The sequence below is a fragment of the Leptodactylus fuscus genome, chromosome 3, assembly GCF_031893055.1.
Source record: "Leptodactylus fuscus isolate aLepFus1 chromosome 3, aLepFus1.hap2, whole genome shotgun sequence".
Lineage (NCBI taxonomy): Eukaryota > Metazoa > Chordata > Amphibia > Anura > Leptodactylidae > Leptodactylus > Leptodactylus fuscus.
The window spans coordinates 228,563,593-228,586,811 of NC_134267.1; the positions used below are offsets into that span (position 1 = coordinate 228,563,593).

Here is a 23,219-nt window from a genome sequence, read left to right on the forward strand (position 1 = left end):
CTATGCTCGAGGTATGGCACAAATCAGATGGGGCAACGGAGGTACAGCCAATCCAAAAGCTGGAGTTAGGTCCAACTCAGTGCCAGGTGGAGCCTGGAATGTAAAGTTCTGCAGCAATCTTGTAAAGAAGAGGAACAGCTCCATCATAGCCAAGATCTCTCCAGCGCAACTTCTCTTACCTGGACAAAAGGACAAAACGCATCAGTACTGTAGATGAGTATGGGCCCCATAAGGACTCTCTTCACCATCACATAACCAACACTTGTGCATAGCAGCAACGTGAATGAGGTGAGATTTCAGGTAGGCTCACTGGCCCTGGCAAGAACAGGCGTTGAGGTCATTCATGAGCAGTTAGGGGCATAGCTTTTAAACCAAAAAGAGCAACAAGGACTCCATTGTTGCTCTAAACGGTTAATTTGCATATTCCAATATGAAACTATACCTTGGGAATGGAGTCATAAAAATCATGGTGAAGACTACAAGTGAATCAGGTGAACCTATATAATAATGGGGTTGGTTTAATATGGTTGGACCTGGTGACAGACTCCCTATAAATAAAGAGGAACATACATGCTAATAAAGGGCATACAACCCAACATAAGAGGTTGCTACCAGAAAACAAATGTATAGGTTTTACCCACAGTGTAAATGTTTTGAGGATTATCAGCTGAATTTTCTACCATTCCATAAAACCTTATATTAAATTACCTGCTGAAAATGGCAAAAATGCTTCTTTCTTCACAAAATTCCCTTTGGAATCAAGGAAATGTTGTGGGTAAAACTCATTGGGTTTCTCAAAATGGGCTTCATCCCAAAGAACAGAGGTCAATAAGGGTATGACATATGTACCCTGAAAAAGAGAATGTAGCATAACTGTTACCCCAATACAAGTCTAAGGACAGCCCATAAATAAAAATGCAAAATTCCTTGCCAACCCCTTTATGTCAAAAATTCGACTTCCACCCACCAATCTAGTTGTTACATAGTGGATGAGGTTGGATGAAGATATCAGTCCATCAAGACCAATCTATAACCCTACAGTCCTCTACAGTGTTGATCCAGGGGAAGGCAACCCCCCCCCTACCCATGAGGCTTATGCCAAATGCTCCATTTCAGGCAAAATATTCCTTCCTGACTCCAATCCGGATGTTAGTATAACACCCTGGATCAACATGTCCTTATATTCTAGAGTCCATAACCCGTAATATTGTTCTCTTCAAGAAAGGCATCCAGGCCCTCTTTGAACTTGTTTAATGAATCCACCATCACCACTTCTTGTGACTACTTCATAAATGGATGAGCTATAATTATAATTTATGTGCCTATATTATTTCTGCTGGGCCCTAGACTCTGAGGGACCCCCCCAAAGGACTCTCTGCCCCATAAAATCGGCCACTATCCCAAAGGGCACAAGGTCGGAACTGTAGATTTTGCATTGAGGTTCAGGAGTTTCAAGTTACACCTCTGTTTCTACCAACTGACTCTACTCCACTCCAACTTCACTATCTTGGTCCCAGCTCACCGCCCTGTAGATGTCAGTATTGGAGGTAACAGGACCCCCCTTTTTAAATACTAATTGAACAGATGTTACCTACTTTTGGAATGAAATAACCTCTGAATGTGACATCCTGGGTAGTGGCATGGGGGATATTAGTTGGAACTATGTTGGCAAATCTCTGAACCTCATGAATGACGGCATTGGTGTAAGGCATTTTCTTCCGATGTTCTGAGTGAGGTTCCGATGACCCGATAACTTTATCTATTTCACTTTGAACATTTCCTAAATGTAAAAAAAAAAAAAAATCTGCATCATTCATTACTATATACAGTATACAGTATAGAAGGTGCACATGGACTTTTTCACAGTAGACATTGAAAAGTAAATGTTTGTGCATAAAAAGGGTTTAAACTATTTTTGACATAAAAAGTTATTTTCCAAGGGGGCAGGTCTAAAGAAAAAAATGATTTTTTAATATAGAATCGGACAACTTTTTGAGTCATTCGTAGTTCCTTACTTTGGATCTCAGGGTACTTCATCATTAGAAGAAGACTCCATCGTAGAGTGTTTGAAGTTGTCTCCGTTCCAGCAGAGAACAGGTTGCCGACAACGACTGTTAAATTTTCATTGTGGAAATACGGTGTCAGTTCCGATTTTTCCTGAAATAAGTGTAAACTCACAAAAGAGTGGATGAAACAACAGAGAGAGTCCATATGGCATATTATACGGTATTAATAAATCTCCTCTGAGAGCCGATCTTGACTTTTCAGGATCGATTTTGAAATCGGATTTCTGATCATTTTTCATTTGAACCCGATCTCGATCCCAATTCTGATTCCAATGCAAGTCAATGAGATTTTTTTACTAATCGGAGATCGGATTTTAAAAACAATCCTATTCACTACACGGCATGGAATCTAACCATTGAACGCTTTAATTGTTAGAATCCACGTTGTGTAGTGATTTTTTTTAATCACTAAGTAGCCAGAGGATTTTTTTTTAATCCTCTGGCTACTTAGTCCCCCCTGGTGTCCACTTACCTGCAGAGATGGCTGGTCCGATGCCCGATATTCTCGTTCTTCTTCACCTCGCTGACCCCTGCCTCCCAGGTTAGGAGAGTGTGGGCGGGTACTGGGAGGGGAGATGTCACGTCTCCCTGCCCTGTACCCGCCGACACTCTCCTAAGCCACAAGCCCCGCCTTCTTCCTAACTCTTTAAACACTAACCTGGGGGCGAGGCAAAGAAGAATGAGAACACCAGGCACCAGACCAGCCATCTATGCAGGTAAGTAGCTACTAGAGATGTTAGCTAGTCTCCCAATAGAATGAATGGACGCAGCCGGCGCGCAGGGGGTTAAGGCTGTGTTCCGGCTGCTTCCATTCATTCCTATGGAACTGCAGCAGAGCCTTCACACTGTGTACTCAGTGTGAAGGCTAACATTGTTCGCTTTTCCCACAATACTTGGCCAGTAGCAAAGCATTGTGGGAAATAATCACCAATCTCGATTCCCCCTAAAAAGATCGTGTTCAAGATTCTGATGACGATCATGAATTTTTCTCGATCGCCAATTGGAATCCGATCTTTTACGAACACGCTCAAACCTAATCTCCTCCGTTGGGCATTTCCCGGATATGTCAATTCTGTTTGACACTACATTGGTGATGTCACAAGAGGGCTCAGTGCGGAGATTTTCTATATTGTCACATTCTTGTGTAGAATTGGAGATTTCTGACACTAACTGTAGAAATATAATCCACTGGATCGTGTGCATTTGTATTGGATATGTACTGTATGTTAGCAACCTCTCTCTGCTAAAGGGAGTCTGTCAGTAGGAAAATTGCAATAAGAGGTATACACAGTACCTTAGAGTTCTGTTTGTTTAAGGTCCAATGTAGCAAAACACAGCTAAAAACTAGAGATGAGCGAGTAGTTAAATACTACTCTCAATATTCGACTACTCGAATCAAATATCGAACCCTATTATACTCTATGGAGGAAAATGCTCTTTCAGGGGTAGGCAACATTCAATCAAATTGAACTTACCAAGTCGACGAGTGAGGGTCGGGTTGGATTCTCCGTGCAGTCGTCTCCGTGCAGAGTCCGTGATACGTCTTCCGGCTCTGAATTCACTCTGCCAGGCATCGGGCCTGGGCAGAGCCGACTGTGCATGCCCACACTACAAGAAAATGGCTGCTTACAGTCAAACCGGCCATTTTCTTGTAGCTCGGGCATGCGCAGTCGGCTCTGCCCAGGCCCGATGCCTGGCAGAGTGAATTCAGAGCCAGAAGACGCCGTGGGGATGCTGCGCGGAGAAGACTTCTAAAGGTAGGAGAAGAACCAGCGTTGATTGGCCGACTGTATAGCATTCAGCCAATCAACGCTGGTTCTGCATCAAATTTTTCCATTCAAATAGCAAGTGGTACTCGATCAAGTACGAGTATTTTGACTACCTCCTTGATCGAATACTACTCGCTCATCTCTACTAAGAACCACTGACATGTCTTTTACAGTTTTCCTGCTGAACATCTACCTTTAAGGGTATGTTCACAAGGAGTATTTTGCAGACGGATTTTGATGTGGAGCCGCTCGCTTTTTTTTTCTGCTAGCTAGCAGCGGAAAAAGGAAGCGACATGGGTTTTTTTGCCTTCCCCTGGATCAACACTTTAGGGGATTGTAGGGTTATAGGTTGGACTTGATGGACTGGTGTCTTCATCCAACCTCATCTACAATGTAACTATATGTAACATGACCTATGTTGCTGTAGATTTTGTGCAGTGTCCACAGCTCGAGACATGCTCCTCTTTAGGCTCATTCATTTGGGCCTAATCAGGAGCGGGATGCTGCAACGGAATGAAAAAAAACACACGGCGGAAAAATTTTCCACCATATGAATGAGCCCTAAGATTCCCTTATGTACCGTACCTGTTGTTGCTTGACAAAGAAAGAATCAATAAGAGTCCTCTGATCATTTATGTCCAGCTGCTCCTTGTGCTTTGTGAAGGTCTCTCTAATAAATTTCTTGGTCTCGGCATCATTTTTCTTCACTTTTTTGTGACTTCCTGGTAACCACCGAACCACAGAACTGAAGGTATTGTATAACTGCAGAGGACACAAATAATGAATCGGTTATGGTCGACCCATTGGTATCCCCCACCGCCTCATCTGGCCTCTTGGTTGACTTCACACACCCTGGGGAACAGGATACTTTTAAACATCATAATGCTGACACCCCCCAAACTAATGTATAATCACTGGTCATTATGGTCCCCTGGACATGTGACATCAACCAGTATGATGGAAGGAAGGAAGAGGACATCAAGGGACCAATAGTTTCCTAGAATGAGCCCAGGAGAGGTGAGGCAAGGTAATTATTAGAGATGAGCGAACACTAAAGTGTCCGAGGTTCGAAATCCGATTCGAACAGCCGCTCACTGTTCGACTGTTCGAACGGATTTCGAACACCATTATAGTCTATGGGGGGAAATGCTCTTTTCAGGGGTAGGCAACATTCGATAAAATCATACTTACCAAGTCCACGAGTGACGGTCGGGCTGGATTCTGCTTGAAGTCTTCTCCCCCCGTCCTCTTCCAGGTGGAATTCACTCTGCCTAGGCAGAGCCGACTGCACATGCATGCCCGTGCAGTTGGCTCTGCCAAGGCAGAGTGAATTCCACCCGGAAGAAGACGCGGGGACGCAGCGCGGAGAAGATTTCAGAAAGTTAATGTCATGACCTTATTATTTGTATATGTTGGTGTGTGTTTCGGTTGGGGATTTGATCCGGTCTCCTGTGTTCTACTGGTGGTTTCTTTGCCACTGGACCATTGGTTTTGGTATTTGGTGTCAGTCCTCTGAGCATACTTGAGGTTCCAGGAATCGAACCTCAGGTGTTAATTATTGCCATCAACCTATGGGAGGATTCTGGGGCCTTTATAAGGAAGAGGGCTGGCTCCACTAATTGCTGGTTTTTGTGGTCCCAACCTAAAATTTGTGGCCCTGGGAGGAGGAAGAGTGTTTTGCTTGTGCTGCAACTGTCTAGGAAGTAGTTTGAGTGTTGTTTGTGTGTGAGTTGGTTTCCCTCCACACTTCTACTCTGCCCTGTCCTTCACTTCTGTTTGCTTGGCACTATCTGGTTGTTGGAGGTGGGTTCCAGTTTATTTTGCCCCAGTCCTGTGTTAACCCTTTCCTTACCTCTCCACTGTCCCTCTCCTCATTCTCTTGTTTTGTATTGTGTTGTGCTGCGTGTCCATTGTCCAGCACATCCCGTCCTGTTTGTTTGTCTGCAGCTGCACCTTGATTTCTGTAGGGGTCACCACCTTAGTATCCCCAGTCCCTAGCTCTCTTGTAGCTCTTGCCCTATCTGTCTGCTAGGTCTTCATGCTAGAGAGCCAGGAGTTGTCGGGGCCAAGGCTAGCTTGGGGGCAGCTGACCACCACCCGTAGGCAGGGCCTAGCTAGCCACCATAGTGTCAGGGATAGTCTCCTTCCCCTGTTTCCTTAGCGATGCAATCTGCAGTCCGGAATCTGGGTCTGGACTCAGACACGAACGTGACAGGTAAGAGAAGAACCAGTGTTGATTGGCAGAATGTATAGCATTCTGCCAATCAACGCTGGTTCTGCATCGGACCAGTGGCGTAACTAGGAATGGCGGGGCCCCATGGCGAACCTTTGACATGCCCCCCCCCCCCCCCCGCTGACGTTGAAAACCCCGATCGACGCCGAAAACCCCGACCGACCCTTCCCCCCGCATTCCTGCACATACTATTACGCCCCATAGTGGCCCCTGCACACATTATTACACCCCATAGTGGCCCCTGCACACATTATTACACCCCATAGTGGCCCCTGCACACATTATTACACCCCATAGTGGCCCCTGCACACATTATTACGCCCCATAGTGGCCCCTGTCCACATTATTACGCCCCATAGTGGCCCCTGCACACAGTATTACGCTCCATAGTGGCCCCTGCACACAGTATTACGCCCCATAGTGGCCCCTGAACACAGTATTACGCCCCATAGTGGCCCCTGCACACAGTATTATGTCCCGTTGTGGACACCCATTAACAATTATTATACTCTGGGGTCTTTTCAGACCACAGAGTATAATTATCGGAGTTCCCAGGGGAAGAACAACATAAAAAAAAAAAAAAAAAAAAAAAACACTGTAACTTACCTGTCTCCCGACTCCCTGCTTGCGGCCATCTTCAATGACGTCAGGGATGTCATGTGACCGGGAGCCTGCGTCGCGACGCATAAGGACGCAGGCCCCAATCATGTGACGTCTGAGACGTCACACAAGTAGGCTGAAGCCTGCGCGGAGCCTGGAGAGGTAAGTAACATTGTTATTTATGTTCAGTTCCCTCTCCTGCACTTCCGATCATTATACTCGGGGGCCGAAAAGACCCCAGAGTATAATAGTGCTTGTGGGGCCTTCAGTGTCACTTACCGATCCCGGCCCCTGCCAGGATCGGTAAGTATATGGGGCCCGTTAGCGGCTGGAGTAACTCCAGCCGGTAACGGCCTATTAAAAAAAACAAAAACGCAGCGGTAGCGGCTGCCACCGGGCCCCTAATGTCCCGGGCCCTGTGGCAGCCGCCTCTGCTGCTATGGCGGTAGTTACGCCACTGCATCGGACATTAAACTTCGAACAGCTAGTAGTGTTCGATCGAGTACGATTATTTTGAATACCGTAGTATTCGATCGAAAACCTACTCGATTGAACACTACTCGCTCATCTCTAGTAATTATAGGTTGTGTGAAATACTAGATACAACCACTTGAACACAATTGCTTATTTGCATATTGAAACATTTAGTAAAAGACTACACATGGTTATGGGTAATGGAAAGAACTTACCATGACCATTGGGGATCCTAATAGTCTTACGTTCTCATTCAATAAAATCATGAGCCTTAATAACACGGGATCATCATAGTCAAAGCGATGGCCAAGTAATATGGAGACAATGACATTGGCTGCTGCTGCGTTCAATATCAGGGTGTTTTCAAATGGTTTTCCTGGTAATTTTAGAGATGGTATATTGTACAGTATTCTCACAGACAACTCCAATGCATATAACCATTTGGGACACTAAACCACCCACAGATCCTTATAAACTGGTGGTTTAGTGTCCTAAATAGCCTTGTTGTAATGCTGTTAGACAAATATGAAGACTAATTTTGAAGCTGTCTTGTTTACTGATGAGTGCCATACAACCCTGGTTATTCTACATGGATAGAGTAGTGGATATATGGTGGATGGCCACCATGTCCCAACAAGGCTGCAACATCAGCAAGGAGGTGGTGAAGTCATGTTTTGGGCTGACATCATGGGGAGAAACCAGGTAGGTTCTTCTGAAGGCATGAAAATGACCTCTGCAAAGTATGTAGAGTGTCTGACTAATCACTTTATTCTATGGTAGAAAAAGAAAAACCTGGCCTTTTGTAGCAAAATCATCTTCATGCATGGCAATGCACCATGTCATACAGCAAAGAATACAACAAAGGACCGACACTGGATCAAGATGATGAACCAGTGTTGAAGAAACCAGGAGCAGAGAGAGTCTGGGAAACCACTTAGTTGTTTGCACCTGAGAAAGGGTGAAGTGTACGCCTGAAACGCGTCGTGCTTTAACTATTTAATAAAGTCGTTGATCTCCTCACCTGTTGAGCGCGGTTTCTTCAACACTGGTTCATCATCTTGATTCAGTGTCGGTCCTTTGTTGTATACTTTTGCACCCGTGAGGCACCAGGAACCTTGCTGCTCTACCACAGAGAAGCCTCTGTCAATGGTTCCCAAAACTTATGTAAAGTCGTGTTTTTCACAACTTCCAAAGGTGAGCCTGTCACGGGATGGTTAGAGTCCGGCAATAGGCAATGTGTAATATATATTTCATGTGGAATGTATTCTCTAACCTGTTGTAAACATCAGTGTGTAGTTGGCTGATTAGGGTCTAGTGTGTTAGCACATTGTATGCAAATACCTCTAACTAGTGAGGACCAGTGAGGACAATGGGTGGAGATAATCTGATCAGTGTCTCCAAGCAGATGTTGGACGGTGCATTGTTCAAAAGAGACAGGGAGTCTGCTCTCCTTGGTATAGGTGAGGGGGGAAGGATCTGTGACTCAGCCCTTCCCACCCACAGATATAGGAAGTAACAGTCTTAGTATATAGTTGTAGCTGGCAGTTAGTATGTGTTAGCCGGCCTGTGCACAGCTCTGTAGAGAGCCAGGATTTAGTTACAGGACCAAGGAGCCAAAGCTATCATTGGATTGTGACTTCTGTGGACTTATTGTTATTACGGTTGATGTGACCGCCGCCGGCTACTAACTTTGTGGATTACAATAAATTGCTGTTGTCTCCCGACCTCTTGCGTCCGTGTTGATTCAAAAGACCTTCCGGAGGAAGACGTATACCTTTGCTCCGTGACAACTGGTTGGCAGCGGTGGGATCAACAGAGGACAGCGAGATGGACTACAGCAGCCCAGCGATTAATGGAGCCACAACCTCAGAATACAGGAACTGGACTATGGCAAGTCTACAAGTAAGGGCCCGGGAACTAAACCTGAGTTACCAGGGAAGAACGAAAGAGCAACTGATCGAGGCACTGGAGGAGATGACCCTGCAAAGCGACCATGAGGAGGGCTGCCCCCAGGAGACTGGAGAGATACGAGAGTGGCAGGTACAGACCCAAAAGAGCAGATGGGTTGTTTTGTATGAGGAGGAATTGGCAGTGCTGGGGCTAGGAGCAACTGCAGAGCAAAGGAGTAGAGCATTACAGAGGGCTCAGGAAACGGAGAAGGAAGAACAGAGAATGGCGCATGAAAAGGAAAGAATGGCGCATGAAATGCGAATGGCTGAGATAACTACGCGGAATTATAATCAAACGTCGACCCCCAGCCCAACAGTGAGAGAACCACCATATGTCTCCCATAAACACTTCAAGACCTTTGATGAAGCGGCTGGGGATGTTGATGGATATTTTCAGGACTTCGAACACCAGTGCCGCCTGATGGAAGTCCCAGAGAAGGATTGGGTCCGGTATCTGGTGGGGCATCTACGAGATGGGGCTGCGGAAGCTCTCAGAGCCATGGACCCTAGTGATCAGCGGGACTATGAGGCCATTAAAAGAGCGGTGCAGAAGTATTATGCAGTCACTCCAGAGATCTACCGAGTTCAGTTCCGCTCTTTGTCTTACAATGGGGGAAGCTCCTTCCACATGTTCGCCCACAAGTTGAAGCAAGCATGCAAGCGCTGGCTAGAAGGAGAGGAGGCTGTCACAGTCGATAAGATCCTCCAAGTCATACTTAAGGAACAGTTCTTTTCCCAGTGCCCCGCTGAGATCCGTGAGTGGGTGCTGGAACGGAACCCAGCCACCGTGGAGCAAGCTGCTTCTCTTGCAGATGAGGGCCTGACCATCAAGCCGCAGTGGAAGGGGTTGTTTGCAGAGGAGCGGAAAACTACCACAGTCCGCCAGACACCCTTCAGCCAGCCACCCACCTTTCGTGCCCGGCCTCAGGATTACAATTCCCCCTCTACCCTTGCCCCAGCCCATCGGCCTCCAGCTATGAACAACCCTGTCCCTAGACAACGACCTACTGGAAGAATGCTAGAGCGCAGATGTTTTGGTTGCGGGCGGCCTGGACATTTGCAAGCTAGTTGCCCTGTTAACATGGGGGCACGGGCCACCGTGGCATCTCGGCCTATTCACTACCTGGGAACCACCCCTAGGACAGAAAGTTTGGCCCCATTTCCAGATGACTCCATGAATGACCCATCTGTTCCACCTCCAGGGGTCTATGGGATTCAGCCTTCTGCCACACATCCTGCAAACCTTCAGCGGAAGCACTTGCAGGAGGTCCTACTGGATGGCCGAACAGTTGTTGGATTCCGGGACTCGGGAGCTTTCCTAACGGTAGCGGACCCCCGAGTTGTGCGACCCGAGGCCCTAGAGTAGGGCCCTGGCATTTCTATCAAGTTGGCAGGGGGTACTCAAAGACGTATTCCTAAAGCTACCGTGGAACTCGACTATGGTTATGGACCAAAACGATGCACAATTGGTGTGATGAGCGGGCTGCCGGCCGATGTTCTGTTAGGCAACGATGTTGGAAATCTACAGTGCCACTTTGTGGGAGCAGTGACCCGAAGCCAAGCTCAGAGAGATGCCAACATGGATCCACCAGATTTTCTGACAGATGCCAGCCCTTCAACCCTACAACTTTACCATTCAGCACCGCCGAGGGAACCAACACCAGAACGCAGATGGGTTATCCCGGCAGGAGGACATATGAGCTATAGAGACTGATGTGCATTCCCCAATTTACCTGTGTAGGCCAATTGTGTCATGCACATGTTTTGAGAGGGGGAGGGGTTGTCACGGGATGGTTAGAGTCCGGCAATAGGCAATGTGTAATATATATTTCATGTGGAATGTATTCTCTAACCTGTTGTAAACATCAGTGTGTAGTTGGCTGATTAGGGTCTAGTGTGTTAGCACATTGTATGCAAATACCTCTAACTAGTGAGGACCAGTGAGGACAATGGGTGGAGATAATCTGATCAGTGTCTCCAAGCAGATGTTGGACGGTGCATTGTTCAAAAGAGACAGGGAGTCTGCTCTCCTTGGCATAGGTGAGGGGGGAAGGATCTGTGACTCAGCCCTTCCCACCCACAGATATAGGAAGTAACAGTCTTAGTATATAGTTGTAGCTGGCAGTTAGTATGTGTTAGCCGGCCTGTGCACAGCTCTGTAGAGAGCCAGGATTTAGTTACAGGACCAAGGAGCCAAAGCTATCATTGGATTGTGACTTCTGTGGACTTATTGTTATTACGGTTGATGTGACCGCCGCCGGCTACTAACTTTGTGGATTACAATAAATTGCTGTTGTCTCCCGACCTCTTGCGTCCGTGTTGATTCAAAAGACCTTCCGGAGGAAGACGTATACCTTTGCTCCGTGACAGAGCCTATATATATTTTTCTGTGTATCGCTATTGTCTCCAACAATACTACCCAACGGGCCGCTTGGTGTCTCTCCTACTTTTGTTTTTAAGATACAGCAAAGAAGAGCTTTGAGTCATTGGCTGCCATTGACATAAAAGGAGAGAAACTCATGATGTGGCCACCATCCTCCCCTGACCTCAACACCATTGAGAACCTTTGCAGTATCCTCAAGCAAAAGATCTATGAGGGTGGGAAACCGTTCACATCAAAAGATTATCTCCTGGATGCTATTCTGACATTCTGCAAATAAATCTAAGCAGAAACTATCCAAAAACTCACAAGTCCAGTGGATGCGAGAATTTTAAAGGTGATATCAAAGAAGGGCTCCTATAGTAACATGTAACTTGGCCTGTTATGATGTTTTTTGTGACCTCTAGTTTTGCAAATTCAATAAATAACCATTTTTGATTCTTTAAAATCTATAAAATGTTCAGAAACTCAGCTGCGCGGAAAAAATTGGAACAGTGGATTTAGATTTTTTAATTTCTGGAAATGTTATCAATGTGAGGTTTGTCCAATAAAACGTGATTTGTCCTCTAACAATTGGAAATTTCAATATTATACTGACTGTCCTTTGCATCGACCAGTTAGGAAAATCAGAGAAGAACATCATTTGCGTAATCATTTCGACCACGGTGCAAAACATTAAGATCAAAACCACATGACTAACCTCCATAGGATTGAAACTTCTTTACTACGGAGTCACATTCTTCAAGTATCCTGTCTTCTATGGATTTCTTCCCCATCCCCAGATCTTTCAATGTTGAGATTGCAAATCTTCTCATTGTTTTCCAGTTCTGACCATGAGAAAAAGCAATACCTGGAAAGTAACTTGTAGATAAAGGACTTATATGAAATCATTAATCCTGAATTAAATATAATACAAAAAAAAAGCTATACATTCTTCCAATCAACGCTGGTTCTTCTCTTGCGTTTAGAAGTCTTCTCCGTGCAGCGTCCCCGCGGCATCTTCCGGCTGGAATTCACTCTGCCAGGCATCCAGCCTAGGCAGAGCCGACTGCGCATACGCGGGCATGCCCACGCATGCGCAGTCGGCTCGCATGCGCCGGGAGTAGACTTCAAGGGGAATCCATTCCGACCGTCACTCGTAGACTTGGTAAGTATAATTTTAGCGAATTTTGCGTACCCCTCAAACGAGCATTTCCCACATAGACTATAATGGGGTTCGATATTCAATCGAGTAGTCAAATATTGAGGCTAAATATTAGAAACTGTAGAACCCCTTTGAGGTTTTAGATATCATTATGTAACATTGTCTTGAATTTGAATTAGAAAGGGGCCCTGACGTTTGGACCTCCCTCTATGACGTCCATATTCGACAAAGCTTGTCTCTCCATGGCATATCCTCTTTGATTTAATCAATACGTTTGTTTCATTCTAGGTTGTGAATACGAAAGGGTTAAGAGGCTGAAAATAAAGGTTACCATATCCTTTTGATAATTCGTGGAATATGGGGATATAGGGTCGTTCGGAAAATTCTTCAGCGTGGTTGACCAGAGCGTCCTTCACGGCCTCATAGCCACAGAGTATAACAGTCTTCTGGCTTCCGATCTGTACACTAAACACTGAGCCATATTTTTTAGAGAACTGTGAATGGGAAAGAGAAAGAGGGTGTATCAAAAAGAATGGGGCAAAATTATAGTCTGAGTATTCATAATCAAGAGAAGGTAACATGGTATGTGATGATCAGATCTTAAAAAAAACATGTTTTTTTTTTTTTTTTCAATAAGGGCCCGCTCAGGGGTTGCATAGTAAAGCACAGTAATATTATTATGATACCTCCATGAAAGTCTTGTATGGCCTCTTCAGGTTTATTATGTGCAAATTTCCAATGATTGGTAAGGGTTTGGGTCCAGGTGGGAAGTTTTTGGAAAACTCATCTTTCGGCTTATTGAAAAACTTTATGAAAAATAGGCAAGATAAAATCAGTAGGAGAATTGTGACGGGGTCAATAGCAAACATGGTTTCTTTGTTCCTGAAATGGAAAATAGAAAATATTAGCCAAAGTTTTCATTCACCTCTATTTAGAGAACTTCCCCTAGGTCTCCCCTGGGATGTTGGGACTCTGCCACTGCCTACTTCATCTGATGTCACCTTATCACTAGAGATGAGCGAACAGTGTTCGATCGAGTACATGTTCGATCAGATATCAGGCTGTTTGAGATGTTCGATTCAAGTCGAACACCAGGTGGCAAACTCACTAAAAATTTGATTCCCCTCCCGCCTTCCCTGGTGCTTTTTTTGCACCAATAACTGCACAGTGGAGGTGGGACAGGAACTACGACAACGGAGGCATAAAAAAAATCGGAAAAAGTAATTGGCGGGCTAAATCAGGTGACCTCCAATTTATACGAACAGTGGATTTAATATCCGGTTCATATGAGACTGTGAACTATGTGACTGTGAGACAGGGACAGATCTACAGGCAGGGTTAGCTAGGGATTACCTTTATTTAGGGGGGAATGTTACTCACCCAGCTCTTTGGGGCTCTATCTGGTCGGGATCCCTGTCAGCTTGCGATATGCACAAGCTCACTTTTTCCCATAGTAATGCATTGACCAGCGTTGATTGGCCGAATGCCATAGAGAGTACAGCATTCGGCCAATCAACGCTGGTTCTGCCGGAGGCTTGATTGTGAGGAGGCAGAGTCTAAAATCAGACCAGAACGGAGACTTCTGTGGACCGATCTTAGACTCCGCCTCCTCCGGCAGGACCAGCGTTGATTGGCCGAATGCTGTACTCTGTATAGCATTCGGCCAATCAACGCTGGTCAATGCATTCCTATGCCGAGATGTAGCAGTGCTGGCCGTGCACTCAGCTCGGTTACACCGGAGATGAAGCAGAGCTTCATGGCCATGGGATTTTTGCACACCCTTATAATGTCAATCTCCAGATTTCCCCCTAGTTTCCCCACACCAACCTCCATGCCACTACCCCCACCTCCTACCTGCACCAACAGTCATGTTTTCCTCCTGACTGTTCTCATCCAACTCATAAAAAAGAGGGAAAAAAGTACTGTAACTAGGAGAAATTGTTTTCTCATCAAGTGCCATATGACTACCAGGTATCCATCTACTGTATGCTTTATTAAAGGTATGCACTGTACCATACCAGCCTACTGGGCAGCAATAACTATTCTTGACTCTACATTGTTCTAAATAGAGTAAAGCTGGACATACACATTGCATTTTAGACTGTAGGGGAAAGTGAAGGGTGTGGTTTTGGAGAACAGGTACTTTCCAGCCAGGCAGTTAAATGTTGTGTGGTAGAAGCCCACAGCATGGAGATTAGGCTGGGTTCATACAGGGATTTTTAGACCAGATTTTGACACGGAGGCCGCCTCAGAATCTGGTCCAAAATACTGCTAGCCGCACCTAGATGCTGGTGCATTCCGCTCTGGATTAGGCCCAAATGAATGGTTCCCCACATATGGTGCTTCAGATGCAGACATAAGAGCAGTGAGATATACATGGGCTGCTTGTTCTGGTGGCCAATGGCACTGAAACAGAGAGCCACAGCTATGGAGGAGCTGGTACTGGCCAACCAACAGTTGCAGCAGAGACATGCAGAGGCTAATGCAGCACAATAGGAGACCTAACAATTCTTGGCCAAGCAGATGTCGACAAGCCATTTTGGGGGAAGTGCAGAAAATGTTAAAATTTGGGGTCATTGAGGAATCCAAAAGTGAATGGACCAGTTGCATTGTCCTAGTTCTCAAACCAGATGGGACATTGCGTTTCTGCAACGACTTCAGGAAACTAAACGAGGTGTCTAAGTTTGATGCCCATACATCAGGTAGACAAACTTATTGAGAGACTGGGAGGGGCCCGGTACTTCTCTACGCTTGATCTCACTAAGCGATACTGGCAGGTACTCCTGATGGATAGCACCAAAGAAAAGACTGCCTTTATCACCTCTCAGGGACCTTTTCACTATGTCGTGTTACTGTTCGGGCTCCACAGGGCTCCAGGCACATACCAACGGCTAATGGACATAGTGTTAAAACCTCATAGAAAACACGCCTCGGCATATCTGGATGATATCATCATTTTCAGCAATGACTGGGAGAGACACTTGTCCAAGGTACAAGCTGTAGTAGATTCTTTGAGAGCAGCCAGCCTGACCACTCACCCCAAAAAGTGTGTTTTGGGGATGGAGGAGACACACTATTTGGGCTATGTGATTGGCCGTGATGTAATCAAACCCCAGGTCAACAAGGTCAACAGTAGAGATGAGCGAACACTAAAATGTTCGAGGTTCGAAATTCGATTCGAACAGCCGCTCACTGTTCGAGTGTTCGAATGGGTTTCGAACCCCATTATAGTCTATGGGGAACATAAACTCGTTAAGGGGGAAACCCAAATTCGTGTCTGGAGGGTCACCAAGTCCACTATGACACCCCAGGAAATGATACCAACACCCTGGAATGACACTGGGACAGCAGGGGAAGCATGTCTGGGGGCATAAAAGTCACTTTATTTCATGGAAATCCCTGTCAGTTTGCGATTTTCGCAAGCTAACTTTTCCCCATAGAAATGCATTGGCCAGTGCTGATTGGCCAGAGTACGGAACTCGACCAATCAGCGCTGGCTCTGCTGGAGGAGGCGGAGTCTAAGATAGCTCCACACCAGTCTCCATTCAGGTCCGACCTTAGACTCCGCCTCCTCCGGCAGAGCCAGCGCTGATTGGCCGAAGGCTGGCCAATGCATTCCTATGCGAATGCAGACTTAGCAGTGCTGAGTCAGTTTTGCTCAACTACACATCTGATGCACACTCGGCACTGCTACATCAGATGTAGCAATCTGATGTAGCAGAGCCGAGGGTGCACTAGAACCCCTGTGCAAACTCAGTTCACGCTAATAGAATGCATTGGCCAGCGCTGATTGGCCAATGCATTCTATTAGCCCGATGAAGTAGAGCTGAATGTGTGTGCTAAGCACACACATTCAGCACTGCTTCATCAAGCCAATACAATGCATTAGCCAGTGCTGATTGGCCAGAGTACGGAATTCGGCCAATCAGCGCTGGCCAATGCCTTCTATTAGCCCGATGAAGTAGAGCTGAATGTGTGTGCTAAGCACACACATTCAGCACTGCTTCATCAAGCCAATACAATGCATTAGCCAGTGCTGATTGGCCAGAGTACGGAATTCGGCCAATCAGCGCTGGCTCTGCTGGAGGAGGCGGAGTCTAAGGTCGGACCTGAATGGAGACTGGTGTGGAGCGATCTTAGACTCCGCCTCCTCCAGCAGAGCCAGCGCTGATTGGCCGAATTCCGTACTCTGGCCAATCAGCACTGGCTAATGCATTGTATTGGCGTGATGAAGCAGTGCTGAATGTGTGTGCTTAGCACACACATTCAGCTCTACTTCATCGGGCTAATAGAATGCATTGGCCAATCAGCGCTGGCCAATGCATTCTATTAGCGTGAACTGAGTTTGCACAGGGGTTCTAGTGCACCCTCGGCTCTGCTACATCAGATTGCTACATCTGATGTAGCAGTGCCGAGTGTGCATCAGATGTGTAGTTGAGCAAAACTGACTCAGCACTGCTAAGTCTCTGCATTCGCATAGGAATGCATTGGCCAGCCTTCGGCCAATCAGCGCTGGCTCTGCCGGAGGAGGCGGAGTCTAAGGTCGGACCTGAATGGAGACTGGTGTGGAGCGATCTTAGACTCCGCCTCCTCCAGCAGAGCTAGCGCTGATTGGTCGAGTTCCGTACTCTGGCCAATCAGCGCTGGCCAATGCATTCTATTAGCCCGATGAAGTAGAGCTGAATGTGTGTGCTTAGCACACACATTCAGCTCTACTTCATCAGGCTAATAGAATACATTGGCCAATCAGCGCTGGCCAATGCATTCTATTAGCTTGATGAAGCAGAGTGTGCACAAGGGTTCAAGCGCACCCTCGGCTCTGATGTAGCAGAGCTGAGGGTGCACAAGGGTTCAAGTGCACCCTCGGCTCTCCTACATCAGAGCCGAGGGTGCGCTTGAACCCTTGTGCAGCCTCGGCTCTGCTACATCAGAGCCGAGGGTGCGCTTGAACCCTTGTGCACACTCTGCTTCATCAAGCTAATAGAATGCATTGGCCAGCACTGATTGGCCAGAGTACGGAATTCGGCCAATCAGCGCTGGCCAATGCATCCCTATGGGAAAAAGTTTATCTCACAAAAATCACAATTACACACCCGATAGAGCCCCAAAAAGTTATTTTTAATAACATTCCCCCCTAAATAAAGGTTATCCCTAGCTATCCCTGCCTGTACAGCTATCCCTGTCTCATAGTCACAAAGTTCACATTCTCATATGACCCGGATTTGAAATCCACTATTCGTCTAAAATGGAGGTCACCTGATTTCGGCAGCCAATGACTTTTTCCAATTTTTTTCAATGCCCCCAGTGTCGTAGTTCCTGTCCCACCTCCCCTGCGCTGTTATTGGTGCAAAAAAGGCGCCAGGGAAGGTGGGAGGGGAATCGAATTTTGGCGCACTTTACCACGTGGTGTTCGATTCGATTCGAACATGGCGAACACCCTGATATCCGATCGAACATGTGTTCGATAGAACACTGTTCGCTCATCTCTAGTCAACAGTATCTGGGAAAGGCCTCGACTTCTGAGCACCAAACAAGTTAGGCCATTCCTGGGCATTGTTGGGTATTACAGGCAATTTATACCCAACTTTGCCACGGTATCTGCTCCCCTGACGGACCTTTTAAAGGGTAAAAGATTATTGTGTAGTGGAAGGATCAGGGAGAAAGTGCTTTTCAAGCGTTAAAAGTGGCCTTGTGTGGCTCTCCTGTTCTCATTATACTCAACTTCACCAGTGAGTTTATGGTGCAAATAGACGCATCAGATGTAGGGCTGGGAGGTGTCCTGTCTCAGCAGGTGAATGGAGAAGAACATCCAGTTATCTATCTGAGCAGGAAAATCATGCTAGCAGAAAAGAACTACATCTTAGTAAAGAAAGAGCGTCTGGTGATAAAATGGGCATTAGAGGCCCTGAGGTACTTACTTGGGAGACAGTTCAGTTTAGTGACCAACCACTCACCCCTCATTGGATGAGCAGATCCAAAGACAAGAATTCCAGGGTCACTAGATGGTTCTTGTCCCTTCAGAACTTTAAGTTCACAGTGAAGCACAGAGTCGGGAAACTGCAAGGCAAGGCGGATGCCTTGTCCCGGACCTATTGTTTATTGTCTAGAGTTTGCCCCGAGGGGTCAGATTTGAGGGGGAGGGTATGTGAGAAAGTGAATGGTGTGGTGTGGAAGAACAGGTACTTTCTAGCCAGGCAGCTAAAGGATGTGTTGTAGAAGCTCACAGCTGCGAGGTCGGCTGACCAATTAAGGTCTAATATAGACTGTGTGTCAGTACTAGGAGCTGTGGCACCACATTGACAAAGCTGACGTGTGTGACCTGAACCCACAAACCAGGTAACTGTGCCACCCGTTTGAAGTAACCAGATGGAGAGTCTGGCAGCCAGGCTCCTTTATAGACAGGGAACATTTTTGTAATAGTTCTCAGCCAAGAAGGTTTTTCACAACAGGAAAACCGGAACCCTATTCTCAGATACCCACTGATCATGATGGGATTCCTTTTACTGTTGATAGGATATAACTTCATATCTTATCAGTACCCCTTTAAAAAGATGAGTAGTAACAGAACCAAATCAGCAGAGGTAGCTGAACTAGGTTTGTCACAAATGTAGTTGGTTGAGTTATTTGGCATAAATGTGTTTTTACAGTTCACTCACTAGAATAATGGAAATCTGACTTCCATGATGTCATTAGGGAGCCAGTGCCTCAAGAATGCACACCAATAGAGGGCGCTCACTGAGAATGTGCAAATCTATCTTCCATGATGTAATTAGGAAGACAGAGTCTCAGTCAAGCAAACCAATAGAGGGCGCTACTTTTAATATCATGCCGACCATCTCAGAGGCCTTTGTTTACAATGATGTTGGGATTTTACCAGGTACAGTCTCTCAGCCAAGGACAGCTGTTTCAATGTGTTGCATCTCATCAGCTTGGTGCAGAGAGGACTGACCTGGCAGAGGTGAGAGGCTTAGTCAGGGTTGAGGGGATATTGTCACTCCTAAATGGTGGTTCTCTCCCTATGGAGTGACGATTTGAAACGGCTGTCCTTGGCTGAGAGACTGTACCTGGTAAAATCCCAACATCATTGCAAACAAAGGCCTCTCAGAAGGTTGGCATGATGTTAAAGGGAGCACGCTCTATTGGTTTGCTTGAGTGAGACTTAGACTGTCTTCCTAATTACATCATGGAAGATAGACTTGCACATTCTCAGTGAGCGCCCTCTATTGGTGTGCATTCTTGAGGCACTGGCTTCCTAATGACATCATGGAAGTCAGATTTGCATGTTCTTCCCATGTTCCTTTGCACAGTGGAGCGCTCATGGCTTAATAAGACTCCAAACACCTAAATGGTGGTTCTCTCCCTATGGAGTGACGATCTCCCCTCAACCCTAGAATAATGGGCTACATTGGGTATATAAAATTACAATGCACACAAGGCAGTCCTAGTCAAACAAGTCTTGTACACTGGCGCATCCAAGCATAGAAATCCTTATGGACACATTACCTGTTCTGGTTTCCAGATCAGCACTGTTATCTGAGCTGTTCCGTAGAATTGACCCTCTGCTCCTCTCGGTAGGTGATGCAGCCTCTGACTTTCTCACGTTGCTCTGGTTTTGTGCGCTGGAGCCATTATTTATACTTTCTCACGTCATAGAGAAAAGATTTATGAAATGAAGAACCTTCTCTAACACAAAGGTGAATCCAAAGTCCTTTTCTAAAGACTTGGCTGCATAAGGACATGGTTAGGACATGCACCGATGGCTAAATACACGGGGCTGTCTTGGGCCCTTCTAGTGTATTTTATTTAAAGCGACAAAGGAATAAAAATGTCTTCAAAACTAGAAACTCCTCTGAGAGTCTCAAGAGAAAACATAAGGGGGGATTTTTTTAAGACTAGTATTTCTACGCTAGTCCCTCCATTCCTTCGTTCTTGCGAGATACAGCAAATTATTAGGAGGTGATTCATTCCAAGCTGGATTCAACCTAAATATTCCAAATGGTTTGTCTTATAACAAAACCGAACAATTGGTAATTTATTTTGGATGAACTAAAATGGCCACTGCGTCATGCATTGCTGTAAATGATTATACTCTATGGACTCTTCATACCCAAGAGTATAATAGGTGGAGGCCAAGGGGAGATGTAAAAAAATAAAAAATAAACCTTTCTACTCATCTTACCTCACCTCTTTTTGGCCTCCTTAACCACTTCAGTACCGGGCCAATTTGTGGTCCAGGACCAGACACATTTTAGGTTTATTTTGTATGTGCGGTTTTGAGGTCTGTAAAATTTTTCTCGAATGTCTTAGTCAACTAATTTTTGCGTCTTTTTTCGGGGACACGTAGGGCTTTATTTTTATGTTATTTTTATTTTCAAATGTGTTTTAATTTTTTTTATATCCAGGAAAATATAAACAAAATAGGAGGGAAATTGTGTCTGGTTTTCAATTTATAATTTTTTTTTAAATTTAATAACACAAAGTGTCACTGAAAAACTTTATAAAATAGTTTTTCCTCTCCGTTACGGTAATTTTTATTTTGTATGGTGTCGTCGGGGGCGGGGCTATAACCTTTAATAACGGCATTTTATTAGCGTATTATTTATTTATTTTTTATTATATTTTTATTTTATTTTTTTTCCAGATTGTGTCCCCATAAGGTGATAAGAGACCTTTGGGGACATCTGATCACTTATTTTTTTGTACTGGAGGCTGATTCTCCTATAACTGGGGCTGGTACATTTAACCCCAGATACAGGAGGAATCCAGCATCCTGCACGCTGTATATACAGCTTACTGAGCTGATCTGAGTCCTGTAGGACCCAGCAGCTCTGGTAAGACTCTGCTCCCAGCGGATCACGTGTCTGCCGGGTCAGAGGGCAGCTGATTTATGGCTGCGTCCATAGCCGTGTATACAGCACTCATTGAGCGCTGTATACACAGCGATGGAGAAGGCAGGGGAGGTAATAAATCTTCCCTGTCTTCTCTCTAGGAGCTCCGGCTGAAGTTACAGGTGGCTCCTAGTGAAAGCAACTGCACGATCTCCGTCCAGCTGCTGTGTTCTGATGGACGTACAGGTACGTCCTGGCAGAACTAGACAACCACTTCCCGGACGTATATAGTCTATGGGGGGTCCGGAAGTGGTTAAAGGGATTCGACCATTAAACTACTTTTTTTTCTAATTACCACGTCGTAATAGCCTTAAGAAAGGCTATTCGTCTCCTACCTTTAGATGTGATCTCCGCCGTTCCGTTCCGTAGAAATACCGGTTTAACCAGTATGCAAATGAGCTCTCCGCAGCAATGAGGGCGGGCCCCAGCGCTGAAAGGCCGATGAGCGCATCCCCATTGCTGCCCAGAGCTCTTTCCTGCGCCGCCTACTTCTTCTGCAGCAATTCCGCCTCTTCTGGCTTCTCTTGCTCTTGTAGTTCTATACAGGAGCATAGAGAGGCCACCCCAAAATGGCCACCGGCTGGCTCCTGTATTGAACTGCAAGAGCGGCTACCCAAAAATGGCCACCGGCCATTTTTGGGTAGCCACTCTTGCATTTCAATACAGGAGCCGGCCGGCGGCCATTTTGGGGTAGCCGCTCTTGCAGTTCAATACAGGAGCTGGCCGGCGGCCATTTTGGGGTGACCTCTCTATGCTCCTGTATCGAACTACAAAAGCAAGAGAAGCCAGAAGAGGCGGAGTTGCTGCAGAAGAAGGGGGCGGCGCAGGAAAGAGCTCTGGGCAGCAATGGGGACGCGCTCATCGGTGTTTCAGCGCTGGGGCCAGCCCTCATTGCTGCGGAGAGCTCATTTGCATACCGGTTAAAACCGTTATTTCTACGGAACGGCGCGGCGGAGACCACGTCTAAAGGTAGGAGACGAATAGCCCTTCTTAAGGTTATTCCAACGTGTTCATTAGAAAAAAAGATAGTTTAATGGTAGAATCCCTTTAAGGCATATGGTGTTGTCTTCTGGTGATGTCATGTGCCAGAGTAACTGCTGAAGCCTGGGATTGGACCACAGCAGTCACCTGGGCATGGTGAGCATCATTACATTATTGGGCCTCAGTGGTGAACTCCAACGCTTGATATCACTAGACCGATAGAGAGCTGGATGCCTTGAGGAGGCACAAAAGAGGTGAGAGAAGGTGAGTAAAAATGTCTTATTTTTTTTCACTTCCTCTAGACTTATTATACTCTAGGAAATGAAGAGACGTATGGTTCTATCAGAACCCAAAAGGAAAAAAAATCCTGGGAGGTTCTTCCCTTTCACCTTGGAAGGTAGTGCGCACCTGAACTGGAATCTCTCCCAAATGGGGATTGGTGTAGATTTCAGGTATATAACTCATGCCAAGGCTTCTGGTATGAACTGAGTAAGTATGATGAGCTGACCGGCCTGCTTCCTTCTCGCTCTGCCCCAACCACCGTCTTAAACATTGACCAGTCGACCGAAAAATCACTGATATGGCACATCAAGACCATACACATGATGTGATACATCTGCCACTGATACATCAGTTTATAACAACTCATGGTTTACCGTTTTTTCGGTAGTAGAACAATTAAACAACTAATCCATTCCATAGAAATGGAGGCATAAGCTTGGGACACTATTTGGG

The 23,219-nt window shown here is 46.0% G+C and overlaps 1 protein-coding gene across 1 annotated transcript; it reads right to left on the reverse strand.

Moving 5' to 3' along the window:
* LOC142198321 (cytochrome P450 2K1-like) lies at positions 1 to 13,484 on the reverse strand. Its single transcript, XM_075269293.1, has 9 exons — positions 13,302 to 13,484; positions 12,947 to 13,109; positions 12,172 to 12,321; positions 7,358 to 7,518; positions 4,421 to 4,597; positions 2,016 to 2,157; positions 1,596 to 1,780; positions 709 to 850; positions 1 to 179 (listed from the first exon to the last, which is right to left on the reverse strand). The coding sequence occupies exons 1-9, from the start codon at positions 13,482 to 13,484 to the stop codon at positions 1 to 3; spliced, it is 1,482 nt and encodes a 493-aa protein (XP_075125394.1).
* Between the last annotated feature and the right edge of the window lie 9,735 nt (positions 13,485 to 23,219).

Coding starts and splice junctions, on each gene's coding strand:
- LOC142198321 (XM_075269293.1), bottom strand. CDS start 13,484: ATGTTTGCTATTGACCCCGTCACAATTCTCCTACTGATTTTATCTTGC. Junction 13,110..13,301: donor CATACAAGACTTTCATGGAG/GTATCATAATAA, acceptor TCCCATTCACAG/TTCTCTAAAAAATATGGCTC. Junction 4,598..7,357: donor TAGGATCCCCAATGGTCATG/GTAAGTTCTTTC, acceptor TGTCCTCTGCAG/TTATACAATACCTTCAGTTC.